This window comes from Carassius carassius, chromosome 21 (genome assembly GCF_963082965.1).
Source record: "Carassius carassius chromosome 21, fCarCar2.1, whole genome shotgun sequence".
NCBI lineage: Eukaryota > Metazoa > Chordata > Actinopteri > Cypriniformes > Cyprinidae > Carassius > Carassius carassius.
In genome coordinates, this window is record NC_081775.1 from 20,361,480 (window position 1) to 20,379,174 (window position 17,695).

General features: G+C 37.8%; 1 protein-coding gene across 1 annotated transcript; it reads right to left on the reverse strand.

The window, feature by feature from the left end:
- Positions 1-99: 99 nt before the first annotated feature.
- On the reverse strand, positions 100-14,603 carry samd10a (sterile alpha motif domain containing 10a). Its single transcript, XM_059503733.1, has 5 exons — positions 14,346-14,603; positions 10,924-11,105; positions 5,720-5,888; positions 3,822-3,962; positions 100-1,585 (listed from the first exon to the last, which is right to left on the reverse strand). The coding sequence occupies exons 1-5, from the start codon at positions 14,356-14,358 to the stop codon at positions 1,563-1,565; spliced, it is 528 nt and encodes a 175-aa protein (XP_059359716.1). The 5' UTR covers positions 14,359-14,603; the 3' UTR covers positions 100-1,562.
- Positions 14,604-17,695: the final 3,092 nt, after the last annotated feature.

Genomic DNA, 17,695 nt, shown 5'->3' on the forward strand with positions numbered 1-17,695 from the left:
CAAACAACCTGTCATATATAATATGTTCAGAAATAATCATTTAAATGTAAAATGTCAAATACACAAATATGCATGATTAATTTAAATGGTAAAAACTTTTATGATCAGTTAGAACAGTCTTTTAACTGTAGGTCTGAAGACCATAATATATGACAAAATGCAAATGTTTCTTTCGGTAAATGGTATGTCATGTAAAAATGTGACAGTGCATTCTGGAATGTACAATGCAGATTTAACATGATCAGCACTGCCCTAAGGTAAAAGCAAATTGTGTAATCCGAACTTTGACTTAAAAACAAAAAATGCCTATTTTTTAAATGGCAAATCAGTTGGCTTTTTACAAAGTACAGATAATGCTTAAACTAGTTTAGCCTCTTTCAGTAGAAAACTGTTGCCTGTAAAGTGACTTAAATGCCAATGCACTTCACACAGTATTAAGAATGTTTCTGCCTAACCTTGACAGGAAATTTATAATCAAATCTAATATATCACAAGCTGAGTCATGGTGTCACAACACTAGAACTCAGGATCCTATCATTACTTGAAATCAAAGTCTTCACAAAATAACACATTTACGCCGTTTTGCGTTTCCAAAAACACGTTCAGGTTGTCACACTGTACCATCTTGATGTTTTGATGTGGGATTTTTTGAATGGCCTTTTGGGCAGGTCCACGCTTGAGTCTTTTTTAGGCTACAATGCAGCTCGTCATTGTCTTACATCTGTCATCGGCAGTTCTCAGAGACTTACAGAGCTTTGTAATTTTTACACAACATAAACACAGACTTTTGTGACCAAAGATACTTATCATTTCGCTGTAAATGCTGCCGTCATTGTCACATGGGGAACTAGTTTTTTTATCTTTTCGTTCCTAGAACAGAATCATCTGAAAATAAAAAGAAACTAAGTTTTCAGAAGAAAAAATACAACCCACTTAAACAGGCTGTCCAGTTGGGTTCACAGTACAAATGCAGGTTTAAATTATTTAGGTTTAACTCTAACGTCAAATGATTCCAGGAACACCTGCAGGAACTGGATACATTTTGCTTTCGTAGTTCTGTCTTGACGGGCACGTTTGAGGGCACGTCTGGCACGGTAACATTCCAGCAGAAAATAGTTAGTAAGCCTGTTTCTGTGGGCAAAGTTCATAATATAGCAAGTTCTGTCAGTAATACCAGACATCACTGTAGAAGGTCTTGCAGACTTAAAAATGGATCTGACTTTTTACTAAATCAGTGGAGCTTTGGTACAGCCAGCTGGGTCCTCCTTTATCAGTTATGAAGATTTGAGATTCCTCTGCATTTAATGTTTCCATTACAAAGTAGATTTGGGGTAGATAAATCATGAGTGCACATGAAAGCTCCTTTTGTAGGTCTCATCTGGTATGAGTTTTCTTTAAGCTTAGTGAGAATGTGAAGGTTGAGCTGTATAACTGAAACCTGTCCCTGTGTCCTAGTCCATGACAGCTCCAGTCAAATGTCTCTGGCCTCAGTCTGACCAGACCCACTGATGTCCCTTCAGAGTGCAGTCAGTCTGGTAGAACTGCCCCACGCACGGTTGAAGCTATGACAGGTTTCCAGAGAGCCCTGGAAAAACAGAGGGAAAGTGAGAGATGAGGGGAAGAGAAAAAGCATGAATGAGTGAATGAATGTAAAATGTCTCAGAATAGTTCTCCAGTGGTAACTTACACACATATTTAAGTGCTACAGTATATGCTGGACATCGAAATTGAAGAGGCAGTTTTTGGGGAGTTTTATGGATTTGGTTTTTTTTAATAAACACTATGGGACTATCAACAAGCAAATTTTTATTTGTCACTAGTACTGACTGTTCATAAAATTCACAAATGTTAATTAAATCATTAATTTCTTGATTTTTGTTCATACTTCTTCAGGTTTATTCATCTGACATTACTCTAATAGTGATCGAAAAATCAGGGGGATCGAAAAATCAGAGCTCCCTGGGAAGTTTAAAGCTTGGCTCTATCAACACGGACTGTTGCCAAGAATCATGTGGTTGCTGACTGTGTATGAGGTCCCGATGACATGCGTTGAAGGAGTGGAGAGGAAGATCAATAAGTACCTCCGAAAGTGGTTGGGAATCCCTCCAAGCTTCACTTCAGTAGGCCTCTACATAAGATCAGGGCAGCTCCAACTTCCTCTGTCATCTGTAGTTGAGGAATTTAAAGTCGCAAAGTGCAGAGTCGTAATGACATATAGAGACTCACAGGATGAACAAGTCAGACATGCAGGCGTCATCACAAGATCAGGTCGCAAGTGGGCAGCTGATTCGTCTGTTGCACAAGCTGAGAGCATGCTGAAGCTACGTGATGTCATTGGAGCACCATGCTCTGGAAGACAGGGTCTTGGAACCTCACATTTTCAACAGTGGAGGAAGGCAGGAACCAGTGAAAGAAGAGCCGATTCAAGAGGAGGTAAGGGACCTGGAAGAGGAAGGATGAAGATCAAGGGCAGTGGACCTAGCTTCTCAAGGGGCCTGGACCAGATGGGATCTTCCCAAGAGGAAGATTACCGGGGCGGACCTATGGAGACTGGAACCGTTCCGAATCTCCTTCCTGCTGAGGTCAGTGTATGACACACTCCCAACCCCAACAAACTTGCACAAGTGGGGCATGAGAGAGGACCCATTGTGCAAGCTTTGTGGGGAGAGGGGCACCATGGCACACATCCTGGCCGGGTGTAAAAAAGCACTCACCCAGGGAAGGTACAGGTGGCGCCACGATAGGGTGCTCACGACACTCGCCCACACCTTAGAGCAGGAGAGGAAAAAGAGACGCCAGCCTCTTCGGAAAACAACTTCAATCCAGTTTGTAAGAGAGGGGGAAAAGCCACCAACCACAGCAACAACAAGAACCAGTCTGCTACAAAAGGCCCAGTCATGGGAAATGAAGGTCGATCTGAGAGGAAGGCTGCAATTCCCCCAGTTTGTCCAGACAACCCTGAGGCCAGATGTGGTACTGTGGTCTGAAGAGGGAAAAAAGATCATCCTCATAGAACTTATAGTCCCATGGGAAGAGGGATGTGAACAGGCCTTTGAAAGAAAGAACGCCAAATACCAAGACCTGCAGCACGACTGCAGGGGGAAAGGATGGCAGGCTTGGCTGTTCCCGGTCGAGGTTGGCTGTAGAGGATTCCCTGCTCAGTCAGTGTGGAGAATGCTAACAGCCATTGGAATAACAGGGAAGGAGAGAAAGGCATCAGCTCGCAGGACTGGGGAGGCAGCAGAAAGAGCCTCTTGCTGGTGATGGAGCAAGAGGGAGGTGTTGAGCTGGAAGCCAGGAGGGGAAGATGGGCAGTGACTTGGCCACCACTGCCGACCCACCATCTGGAGGGTGTTGCGGATAAGGGTCGAAACACCCAATGAATGATGGGTACCGCCTGATGACATCAACCCCTCCTGGCCAAGGCTACATTCACTTAAGGTGAATGAAGGGGAGAAGCATTTTCGAATGTATTTGTAGCTTAGAGTAGAAAAAGATGTAGTCAACTAAACAATTGGCTTATGTTGTTGGAAAGGGTGTCCTTGCAAGAAGATCAACGTATTTGGGCATCTCTGCCATCAAAAAATGTAAACCCTCCTGCACTAAAGCATAAAATAAAGCTGCTAGGGAGAGATAAATAGGCACAGATTCACCAATCCGCCACAACTTTCATTTTCCATTATGCTCACATTATTGCTTTTAGGTCATGCCACCTGCTGCAGAATATTTCTTCCTCTTTTTTTCTCTTTATTCACACACACACACACACACACACACACACACACACACACACACACACACACACACACACACACACACACCTCTGCTCAGCAGCTGTAAGTTGCGCCCTTCCTCTTGTACTTGTAGTTGTAGAACCTGCTGGAGAAGCTCTTGTCTCAAAGTCTCCTGAACCAAACCCATCCGCTCTAACTTCTCACCATTCAATCTCAGGAGAGCACGACCTGTCAAAGACAAAGTGACAGAGAGAAAGACAGTTTCACTAAACATGAGCTCTTTGGAAACACAAGCTCTGCAGCCTCTGCATTATGCATGCACAGTTTTGCTGGCAGCTATAAACAAGTTACAGCATAGCAAATCTCCCTAAGGTTATTATCTCCGTGTTCCCAGTGATCTTTGCATGTGTGACTATGGTAACATGCTGTGTGGAACCGCTGCCTGAGGGCACAGGTTGCCCCGGGTTCATTTCCCACTTTATTTCCAACTGAGCCTCTCGTGCTGTGACACTGTACACTTCAGTCCACAGCCATGCAGAAAAAACACTGCACCTGTTTTTGAAATCTCTATATTCTGTTTCTCTCAATTTACTTTTCTATGGATCTCACCCAGTGTGTCTGTGATCTTAATGCTTTGTGTCCACTGAATGAAAAGAGAGGATTTGTGGAGGACGTGAAGCCACACTGGTCCCTAGTGAGCAAGAGCGCACTCAAGGAGTGAGTGGGAGAAGCAGCGGTCTATGTGCCAGTGTGTGAGTGGGACCCCGTGATATGCTCAGACATGAGTCGCATATTCACACTATAATGCTTCAAACCCAAGAAAAACATGGTAAAATAGTACTGAAGGATATCAGTATGGCCAATGAGTCCTAGCTTCAAAAAAAACCAACTGGCTGCAGATTTCCCCATTGATGGCCAAAAAAAGTACTTAATTATAATATAAATTTTATTTTTTGGCAAAAAGAAATATACACTACTATTCAAATGTTTGTGATCAGTAAAATGTAATGTTTCTGAAATTATAATATTGTAAAATATTACTACAAATGTCTTCAGTGTTATGTGATCCATTAGAAATCATTCTAATTCGCTGATTTGGTGCTCAAGAAATATTTTATTATTATATATTGATTATTATAATTTTATTAATCATTATTATCAAAGTTGTGCTGCTTAATATTTTTGTGGAAACCATAACACTTTTTTCCAGAATTATTTAATGAATAGAAAGTTAAAAAGAACAGAATTAATTTTTTACTGCCACTTTTGATTAAATGAATGCACCTTGCTGAATGAATGTATTATTATTATTTCTTTTTTTTATAAATATACTGGCCCTAAACTTTTGAACTGTGCTGTATATTACTAATGTTATTATATGACATTATATATCTCAGTGCCTGATTCTTTTCATTGGCACTTAAAAGCTTGAAATTGATACAATTATAACTTGTCTTTCACAGCTCAGGCAAATAGCTAATGAAGGCTTTGGGACTGTACATGTTCATGCATCATGAAGGATACATGTCTCAGATAAATGGCTTTAAAAGTTTCCATGAGCGTAGATAGCAGATGTCCAATTTCATACTTTTGAGGATTCAGTGCATTTTCTAGAAAATGAAAGCATGAAAGACTAAAGCACTGTAAATTCAGGGATTGAGAATGAAATAGAACCAGTTCTTTGACAAGAGACGTATTTTTGGAAAACTAGATGAGCACAGGTTGGCTGACCTTCAGCTAAAAGGTTAATGCTTCTGTCATACCATATGATATATAGTAGATGTGCTGGAGTCAAGGGATTGGTCTATAACTGCTGAGTATGCAATACCTTTTAAAAGGTGATTTTGTGCAAGGTCACTGTGAGATTTCACACAGAATGCGATTTTCAAATGAATAATGGCTAACATGTTAAAATCAAATAGGGATATATTAAATTATAAACAATTATAGGTGTTGTTGTTGTTGTTTTATGCTGGATAACACACCTGTAATGGCGTGGTGGGAGAAGGCTTCAACGTAGGTCAAGTAGTTGTGTGGACAGTGTTTCTTCAGCCATCTGCACACATCCTGCTGAGACCACAAAACCACTGGCCTGGAGAGACACAGCAAGGTTGGGCTGGTGTGGTAAACAGAGCACGATTCACCTGAACGTAACTGAAATACAAAGAAATAGAGCATGGGGAAGAGAGAGACAGGGAAACTAATTTAAATATGCATTTCACAGATAAGCGGTATTGAAAAACAAATCTCAAAATGTGACTGAATAGTATGCGTCCTTCTGGAGTCCAACCACGCATGAATGCCCAACTTTTTATAGCACTACTAATCTGAAATCAATCTCATGCGCAATAAAAGAAGTATATTAACAGACAAACAGCTCTCCTTTCTGCCAAGTCCTCTGGGAAATATAATTTTTGTTTAAATAACTGTGTTCCATGTCATGCACCGGCAGTGATTGAGATGGATGTTTTCATCTTCCACAGCCATCTGATTGGCTGCCTAACGGACACGGCCATGATTCTGCACATCGAGCTGTATAAATGAAGGCCATTCTAGAATGATTAGCATTCGTTACAATGGCTGCGCTAGTGACATGAGCCACAATAACACTCGCTTGACCTTCATCACACACTTCCATATGCTTACAGACTAATTATACAAAATCATCCCGCAAAGATAATTCCAGAAAATCATCCCCATTTAGACATACTGAATGTTTATGAGCTAATGAAACTGAGTTTAATGCATCTGTGACATACAATATTATGATGTTAGTTTACTGTGACACCAAAGAAGCATTACGAATATTTACACTACAGTTCAGAACTTTGGGGTCAGTCAAATTTGATTTGAAAGGAAATAATTTTGTTTGGGTGCACCCAATTGATCAAAATTGACAGTAAAGATATTTATAAATTACAGAAGGTTTTTATTTCAAATAAATGCTTTATATTCTTTAAAGAATCCAAAAAAAAAAAAAAAAAAAAAAGATATCATGGTTTTCACAAAATGATAAGCTGCACAACTAACAACTTTTTTCAAAAACATTAAACATAAAAAAACTCCAAAATGGAGGGTGGTGGGCCCCATGGATAAATGAAAAACAATGCAATGTGCAACTAATAAGTATTATGTGCCCTTGTCCATAGATGTCCAATCAAACTTCACTTTATTACAATTCATAATAAATGCATTAAATATTATTTCTATATTATATTTGACTATTTTCTAATGTGGTAGGTTGCCATAAATTCTGGTGACTTGTTTCACAAATAGTTTCATTCCCTGTGTTTTGCATATTTTCTTCCTTTTCCTTAGTGTTCCATTTCATTAACAGTCATTTATCCTCAGAAAATCACAGGCCTCTATTTTCTCACTTCTCCCTCTATTTATTTTGTTTTTCTAAGCCATTTGCCGCCGTCTGTACCCCATCCCTCAAGTTCATCTTCAATTTTCTTTCTCCTTCACAGTTTTTGCCCCATCTCTACTGCTCTCTCTCTCTTTCTCCCTCAGGCAACTTTCTACTTTATGCCCTTTCTGTGTTTGCCCTTGAGTGCAGTGGGGATTTTTTTCTTCTGCAACTGCAGGAAATTGCACACATACATTCTTGCATGTGAACATACATGTATACATGCATGCATGCACACATAAAGGCTGAATAAGTGACTGTTCCACTCATCTGGTCCTGGGCAGGATGCACATCTCTCTAACAACTGTCTTTGTAGGGCATAAGAACACTGCGGTCTCTCTATGGCTGTAGAACCCCTCTTAAAATTATAGTTAGTCCAAAAATGAATAATGTAATGTACTCACCCTTTGGAAATCCAAGATGTAGATGAGTTTGTTTCTTTATCAGGGCAGATAACATTACATTCTCCCCAATGGATCCTCTGCAGTGAATGGGTGCCATCAGAATGAGAGTTAAAATGCTTAATGATGAATCTGTTTATTAAACACACAGCTGTGTGCTTCACAAGAAATTAATTGATGGACTGGAGTCATGTCAACTACTTGTGGATTATTGTGATGTTTTCATCAGCTGTTTGGGCTCTCATTCTGACGGCACCCATTCACTACATAGGATCCACTGGGAAGTATGTGATGTAATGATAAAGAAACAAACTCATCTACATCTTGTATGGCCTGAGGGTCAGTAAATTTTTAGCAGATTAAATTTTTGGGGAAACTATTCCTTTAAGCACTTGTAGATGAGATTTTCAGGCATGTCAGTAAGTGCATTTACATCTTTTTAAGTACATTGTTTGGGGCTTACAATAGATCTGACTAAGCAGCTTTCAAACTTCCCCTATTTTAATGCCCATTATTCGAGATACTCTCTTGAAATGCACTCTGACATACAATGGAGACAAGCTGATGCAATCATTCTTACTAGGCAATGCTATAGAGAGAGTCTATACTTTACAGAATATGTTAGCGAGAAAGGAATTCACACCACTTAAATGTAAAACATGAATTATTTACAGTATGAGTTCCATTCACACAGACCCTAGAGGATCAGTGTGAGCACAATAATGAGAAGATACACACCCTAACTATCAAAAATGGCCCCCAGTACACAAATGCATACATAACAGTCACATTTTTGACTACAATTAGTCAACAGGCACTTGAGTTCCTTATTTCTTCTTTGATCATTCTGCAATGTCATGTCTGTGGAAAGTGGTTTGTCTTGGCAAAGTTTATAGATAATCACAACAGCGCTGATGAAACGGAAAAAAGATTTGCGCTAAAAGTGACGTTTTCTATTTTCTTTTCTTCTTTGTTCGCTCATTTTTTCTGGGAAGAGCACACTGTGTGGTGAGATGTCAGTGAGTCTTTCATGTACTGAGATACACAAACCTGCATTGTTGAGAAAAAAACTAACAAGTGTAGCTGGGCTGAACAAAGGATTTGTGTATGAAGCCATTAGGGGAAGAGATAAAACAGAGCTGTTTATCTCTCCTGTCACTGTTGGAAGAGGCTAACAAGGTTCACCATTCATTAATGATGGTTTAAATTAAGGCCAAAAAAGTGCAGAGGTTAGTTAGGATCTCATCAGCTCCTGTTTGGTTTTTTCATGAGGAATAAATTAACATGGATGTCTGATCACGCCAAGCTTTTGATCATGAATTCACTTTTTGGAAAATCAAAGGCAAACATTCTGAACCTTCACACTCGGTTCAGCAAAATGCTACAAATTTAAACCCAAGTTCAGAAGATTCACCTTAAGTCTGGTGTTCCTCTTCTAATTACTCTGGCAGAAAGCAAGATTTGTGAATGTTATAGAATCTGGTGTCTGAGACTTGAAATAAATCTGATGAGACAATAAAATTAGATGAAACATTTTTATCCATTTTAAAATAATAATACATAATAATATATGGATGATTTACTTTTGATCTTTGATTATATGTATCATGTTTTCCACAAAAATATTAAGCAGCACAACCGTTTTCAATATTGATAGTAATAAGAACTGTTACTTGAGCACCAAATCAGCATATTAAAACGCTGTCTGACGAGTGACCCCAAAGTATTTATGTATTATAATATATATTATACTATGTGTAAAAATTATTTTCAGAGAATGGCAGCACCTATCTTATGTGTTTTATGTGTACATTTCATTTAGCTAAATTGTTTAAACGCTCATATTTAATCCACTAAACAAAATTTCCAAATGAACAGCGCCTCTGCTAATTTCACTGAGGAGATTAAAAAAAAAACTAATTTAGCACTAGAAAAAGAGAAATGGAAAAGAAAATGGAAATGACAACAGAACACTGGATTTGCCTCAAGTAATTACTTTTGAATACTATTATTTAACAGATAATATATCTATCTCACTTTAACAAAATCAGGTTTGAGTCTAATTAGTATGTTCAAACCTGTCGTAAAATCTAAGAGTCTAATTGCGTGGGCGAGACTGACTCTGACCCACAAAGCTCTGCAGACCTGACTAGAGGCACTTGCTTCGTTAATATGCTAATGCAGAAGATCAAATGAAGTTAAAAACACACATTACTACCCATATCTTTGCTTGCAGTACTCAAATCAGCAGTGCCCATATAACCTGAGGCCCACAAAGCTTTTTAAAGCCACTCTGTAGAGAGTGGTCTCTATCTTCTCTACCCGCTGGCCAAACAGCATCTTATTCATTCTTTACAAATGACACACTTTTAGATGGATGGAAAGATGGAGAGAGAAACGAAGCATTTTGTTGCCAGACCCCCCTCCTTTACCTTTTTTAATGCACAGGTTGCATGAAAAAGTGCATTTCTGAAAGGCGAGAAATTTCCCAGTATTAATAATGCAGAACAGCAATACCTACATTATATCAGTACACAAAGTCTCAAATGATGAGGTATGGAATAACTGAAAGGCGTCATGGCTTTAGCTCTACTGGATAATAACTATAGTTACCTACTCTGTGGGTTTTCATATCGGTCACATAAATTTGCACTGCAAATAGTGAAGTTACTAAATTATCTACTTATCCTTTCATATGATATATGAATATGGTGATCAACTAGCTATATTTTTGAGTCTTTCTCAATGTGCTCTTGAGGTCAGTTTCAACAACATCTGAAAGTGCACTAGCAAGAGCTTGAAAAAGATTGGGTTTTGATACTCAAGTCATGTTAATGAGATCATACAAAATTATAATCATTTATGTATACAGGGCATATATAAAAACCATTTGGCTTTGTACTCATCTTAATTATTTAATCTGAAGAAGAGGAATGTTATTCTTTCTCATGCTCAATGAGACTTTTAAACCACCAGCTCTGATAATAAGACAAAATACGTGTTTCCACAGTTATTAAAGTCATAAATGTAGAAAATATAAAAGTTTTTTGTATTTTCATTCTTAAAAAATGTAATGTACAGTTATAACACTAAGCTATACAATCAAATTGCATATACATTTGCAAATTACATATTGGCATCAAATAAAAAAAAAAAAATAATAATAATAGTTATCTAGTTATCTAAACCTTTCTCTGTTCAAACTTGCATAATCAATCGAAAAAAATCTCTTTAGGAAAGTTGATTTTTGGGGGTAATTAAAAAAATGATATATTTCTTACACTCCCATTCACCAGTATAGAAACTGCCCCAACTATCATGTGAAAAGGGTTCATGTATGAGTGAGATGTTTGATTAAAGATTTCCTTCTTGGTCTCACCTGCAGTCCTTCGGTTCCAGGCTGTTGGAGAAGTTTGACTGTTCGGCCACCAGCTGTTTTGCGGCTGTGCCCTTCATGCCAGGTGAGGTTTCCACCTGCACAACGACTCAGCTGGTACTTAAAGTCCTCTGGAAGAGCCCTGTACTCCACCGCAGGACGACAGAAAGTAAAACTAGAGGCCGCTGCAGCAGAAAAAGAGAGATTCGCCATTTATTCATTCACTTCAACACAAATTCCATTATTCTTTCAACCTGGCATTAGAATGACTAGTGCCTTGTAGGTGATTTAGTGTTTATGTCCAGCAACAGTGCTGTGGTTACCGGTCAGTTTGAGGACTGTGTTTGTCATTAGGGTTTTGGTGGTTAGGAGAAGAGTTTTAGGTTTATGCTTAAGTAAAAGCAAATAAGAAATGTTTGAATGACCCACATCTCCTGCGGCTGACTGGGTGGCTTGGATTCTTCCCAGAATAATACCTAAAGACGCTAGTCAGCAAAGTTAATGGGAAAATTATGCATTAGCATGTCAGAGGGTGATAAAAAAACAGAGCAGTGGTAGCCCATGGGGTAATCTAATGAAAAGCATATGAGGCTCCAGATTTCCAGGAAAGAAAACTTTAAGTGCTGTTAAATACCGAACGCCTCAAAAACATCAGTTCTTGCTGAGCTAGACAAAACTAGCATTTGCAATTCATGAAACAGTTAACATAAAATATAATTAATAAAGACGCCTGCTAAGATCTTCCTGGTACAAAATATGCTTTAAAGGAATAGTTGACTTTGGTTCTTTTGTGAAAAATGCTATAAAACCATAAAAATAAAATAAATAATACCATAAAAAATTATGTTTTATTAATTTGGTTTTATTATTATGTTCAGAAAATAAATAAATAAATAATGTTTCATTTCAGGTTGTTGCGAAGTTGACCCCACAGACTTTCATTATTACATAAACCAAACAGCTAAAAAGAAATATTCAAAATATCTTTGTTTGTGTACCACAAAAGGACGAGTCATGCAGGTGAGTAAATGACAGAATTTTTATTTTTGGATGAACTGTCCCTTTAATAAAAAAAAAAAGACAGTGTACATACATTTAACTGTGAGAGTAAAACTAAAAAAATTTGCATATTTCTAAAAGCAATACAGCAGACCACCACAGCACAGTTTGGCTTGACTGGTGACTGTAAATGAGTCAGTGGGCAGCATAAGAAGATTTTCTTCCAGACGCTGCGAGAGGCTAGTGCATTAACAAACAAAGACAGAGACGTGTGCATATGTGCTCATTAAAATCTCAGACTTCTAATCACCACCTTAGTCCTAGCACAAATGAGTACAATCAGTCATCTCTGTGCATGACAGCTTGTGTGATGGTAATATATCTCCATATGTGTGTGTGTGCATAAGCACGAGTTGATGAGAGGGAGAGACTATAAGTTTGTGTGCGTGTTGGAAGGTGGAGGCCTGGATGAGATAAAAGGGATGTCTTTTGCACTCGTCCCCTGCAGCCTCACAGGCGGCTACAAAGGCCGTCCTCATCAAGAGTGCATGGGGGATGCCTGCCTGTGTGAATGCATTTGGGATGGAGTCACAGATGAACACAGTCTTTCATCAGAGTGCCTCTGAAGCAGACATTAGAGAGATGTCGCACAACTGTGGCTGGAGGGTGAAAACACGGCAAGGCCTGTTAGTCCTGGACAGATGTTGCCCTTATTTCTATTTATGTGTGCACAAAAAGATGTGCTTCCAAATCTAGAAACAGTATATCCTCCTGAAACCTTATTCTTGATCCACTAAAGGAAAAATGAAAAAGTCTATAGAAAGCCAAAACGTTTTATTCTGCAAAACACAAACTAAATTGCTCAATTTAGAAAAATGTTCATATTGCTCTATTCCATACAATATAACTAAATGGTCACCATCTCCAGACTTGACAAACAAAACCATCAGCAATGTTTCTGTGTCATTTTCATTCACTGTATGAAAAAAGCAGCATCAATATCTCCATTTGTTGTCTACAGAAGAAATAAAATGGTATGAAATCAGAATGACATGAGTGCGACCACATGATGACACAACTTTCATTTTTAGATTAAACTATTCCTTTAAACTATTACATTTGAATATCATGAATATGAGGTTACAGCCAGGCTTCATGGCCAAGCACATGTGACCCATTTCATTGCATGTGTCAATAAAAAAAAATAAAAAAAAATAAATAAAAAGATTCTAAATCCATATTTTATCTAGAGGTCCATCATCCATGACAGCTCTTAATTCTGAAAAACATAATTAAATCCAGGCCAAGGTGTTTTTCTCACCTGCTGTACCCACTGGACTGAACTAACGATGTGGTCTCTTGTGAGAAACCAAGCAAGTGTGCCAGAGATCTCCGAACAGCATGAGGGGTTTGAACTTCGGGAAGGGAGAGAAACACAACATCTGTGTGGAGTAATGAGCTACTACAGACTGAAAGAGACAGAAATGTGGAGCTGGAGCTCCCTCAGATCTGTTTGGCCTCATTATCTATGCTGATGAATGCGAAAATGAATATGCAAGCCTTCATTTAAGTGGTGTAGTGACACAAACTGCTCAGCAGGTAACTGGTTCACTAGAAAACTACAGAGACTGAGGACAGTTTCATTGTGTTCTGTGATTTCATACAGTTCTAGGTTTGAAAGGAAAATAGGATCGTTTTTTAGGTTTTCAAGGACATGTTGAGATGTGGAATGGTGTGCAGGATTTTGTCAATGAGAATCCATTATTACAAGTTGACACCTTTCAATTTACACAAAAAATAAATAAACAAATAAAAATCACAAAATCTTTAGTAACAGGCTGATAAATGAAATTCTTAACTCAAACTTCACAACATATCAATAAACCAGTTATTTTGGCATTTTACACTCATAATGGAGAGCCAAATAAATAAATAAATAATAATAATAATAAATCATTATTGCTTGCTTATTATAATTAGAGTTATCATTAAGAAAATGTAGCTTCATTAAAAGCAAATAACTCAATTCAAAATTCATTTGAACTGATTCAAAATACAAGGCTGTGAACCTGAACACACTGAAACCCAAAAATGTATAAGCCATCATACACACATTAATTAGCAGACTGACAACGATTAATTCTTTAAAACCAACTATGTCACTGGGCACAGGCTATTTTATCCTGAGCAGATATAACTGGAAAACAAAATCTAATGTACTTAAAAAATACGCGAAATTGCCTAAATGAGTGCAATTAAAACATTTATATTGAATTCAAATTATATGATATATTCAAAATTATATAATCAGGAAACTGAAAAGAAAATGTTATTCTGGGGAAGCAGATACACCGAATCATCTCTAGCTTGCAACGTACAAACTACTACGATCAACCTTACGAATAAAAATTATATCACATAATTACCGTCTACTGCCATGTCAAAAGTCCAGACTCTGCATCAAGAAACAATACTCCTGTCAGATTTAAAGTTGGGAACTGAGGTGTCCCATTTTCTGCCCTGGGCGCCTTCAAAGGTGTTTCTTTAGCAGGTACATCCAGTGTGTAGTGATCGACTCACGCGCTTCACAGTGTAAAATATGAAAGTACACAGATCGCGCGCTGCTCATTCTCACACTGACGCCTCCCCACGCACACTGTTCACTTCAACCAGCTCTGTTCTGAAGCTTTTCATATTTTGTGAAGAAACGCCTCTTTATTACATATTTTATGTAATCTATTTAAAATGTACGATCTCTTAAATAAAATAAATGAAACACACATCTAAGTATGTTATATAGCCATAAATAAATGTGATCGCACGCAACATAGCCTATATAAAATTGGCTTTGCTAAACAGACTCTTAAATCTACACATTTTCAAAAAGTAATTAAAATATGCAATTCACGTGGAACCACCTAGCGTCGTGTATTAAGTTATTTCTAATCTTTATATCTGTCACCAAAGGGGTGTTTCGTGAGAAACAGTCGCCTGATTCTCTCTCACGTCCCTGTGGGAGAACTCAAAGCCTTTAATTATGTGAACGGCAACATGCACATTGGGGGATGTGACCCTTCAAATATTTCATCAAAATTCGGAAAATAATTTAAAATCATTATATTGTTAGCTTTATTGACGTATTGATTAGAATTATGCTAGAATGCCTGTATTATAACGTACACTAATGTTTATACAACGATTTTAAATCTTAAATATTTTCTTCTTGCAATACAAACACCAGAGGGAGGCATTTCACCTCAGTTCTCTCAACAAATCATCAACAAGACCCTCGCCTAAACTCCATTCGGCTGTTCTCTACGGGCTCTGAGCAGAAGTTTGTACGTTTGCTGCTATTTTGCAAAACAGTTCTCCTGTGAGTATCAGACCTATGTCGGAATATAAAATATTAAAGTAAACAGTAGGCTACCCACGTAATAACAATCTACGTCCTCTGAGATTATTTAAGTGTTGTTCAGTCAGTGGATATTTTTCAATCAAGTGAAATCAGTCGGGAGCTGATTAGATTTGAAAAGTTAAAAAAAATATAAGAAATGGGACAGGGGGCTCTTTTTGTTGTGCGTCGTCGTTACACTGTAACTTGTTTAACGTCACCCATGTAAATTACCTACCCTCGCGGTTGTTTACACGTTATCGTCAACATCCGGGTCAGAAGAAAAAAAAACTTCGTCAAATCGTCAATTTCGAGAAACTTACCCGAGTGCTGTACATCCAGTCCTCAGACCATTCAGGCATTTTTAGAATTAAGTGTGTTGTTGGCAGCCCATATACACAGGCACTACTTCCGTACAGTTAAAATTACAAAAAATCCAATTATTCAATAATTCGTATTTGGGTGAACCTGAATTTACCGTCAGTAGACTATACTTTGACACAGATAATTTGCTTTAAAAAAATCTTAATTAACAAATGTTAGTCATGTGAAATGCACACAATAGAGATAACTTACTAGGGAAACTTGAAATGTTATGTTTGTTTGATTGCACATTATAGTAGTCTACGTGTTGGGTTATGGGGTTCCATCTAAAAAGGCTTTAAGTGATGGCCCTGAACAGCACTTTAAACCATCTTATCCTTCTGTCATTTCTGTCATCACTGTTAATATGATAATAGTGACAGTATATCATCCAATATTGAGGATTAATGAATAAATGGCAGACTATAAATTTGTCCCTTCTATGACTTTTAAGTAGTGATGTCATGTATTTCTCTATATGAGAAAGTATTCTCTCTGTTTTGCTTCTCTGTTGTGCTGAGATATTTTCTTTTCATCTTTCTGAATTGCTGTATTTGAGAGTTTTGTTGTGGAGTAGCCTACAGGCTTATGATTTAAATTTCAGTATCATATTTGTAAAACTTTGATATAATATCTGTAAACTTTAAACTATTGATGAGATGTTGAGATGATAGTGAATCCAAGAAAGTTTTACTCCAAGCTCTGTACTGAGTTCTATACATTTGTCTTGCAGTTTTGGTGAAAAGAGAAGAAACTGATGGTCAATCTTGGTTCTAGACAGAGAACAAATATTCTCAGTCTTGTGTCCATAAGTTTCAGTGTGGTGGGAAGGTGCCAGGCATCAGCCACACTTCACACCAAATATAACAGTCTTGAGAGGACAAACACACAGTTGACTTGACTGATTTCACCACAAGGAGTTGAATGTGGATGGTTGGTGCTAATTTTTTGAAGACAAAGACAACGGAAAAAATGCAAAAGAATCAAAGAGAAATAATACATCTTTATTCATGTCAAAGGCTTTACTAAAACTTTTGCTCATGGTTTCTGTCCCCTTAAAATGAATATTTGACCCCGCACACACCCCATAGCCTATTTACCATGTTTTGCGCTCTTTAAATCATTCACTAGTTTTGGCTTCTACAAGGTGCAAATTGTGATTGAAATGAAAAAGGGCTCCACCCTGCTTGAGGTGTAACACATCATTACACCTGATGAACACGGGTTCTGCCCACTACTGAATACAGAACAGCATTATGAGAGTTGGAGGCCTGAACAGCTGGTTCATTGTGATGTCATGTCCTGTGGACTTCCTGGGTGGAGGTGGTTGTGAAGAATGTTGTATGTGTGCCCGGAGTGGTAGTGGAAAGCCAGTGCCGACAACATACTGTGCATGTTTTGTCAAACAGTTGGTGAATAATGTGAGGGTGGTGTCACACAGACAAACATACTTAACATTCGGGAGTCATTTCTTTAGAAAGCCATTTGAAGCAAGCCAGACCTATGGTATGTGGTTTTTAAAAAGACCTCATATACAAAGTTGGACATTGAGCAGTCAGACACATAATAAACCAAGACAGGGTGATCAGGACACCAACGTGAAGCAGAGGTTTGTATCATCCTCAAGGTCTTTGCTTTGTTGATGACATCGACATGAAATATTGATTGGAGAGAGGACATTTCTTAATTTTTTTTTTCAGAAAAAAGTGAGTGAGGAATGGTATAAGCATGTTTTTTAACTGGTTTCTTTCCCTTAAATGAGCATATTTAAAATATTTTTTTATATGAACAGCACATTAATAACCATCTATATGTAACTTTTCCCAGATCTTTTTCCCGACAAAAAAATGAAACGGTGACGATTTAATCACTCTGTTAAATAACACTTAATTTAAACTATTAATCTCCCTATCCAGTCCCATGCAAAACATACTGGAAACTAGAAACCCAACCCTGTTTCTATTAAAGGGTTAGTTCACCCAAATATAAAAATTATAACATTAATGACTAACCCTCATGTCG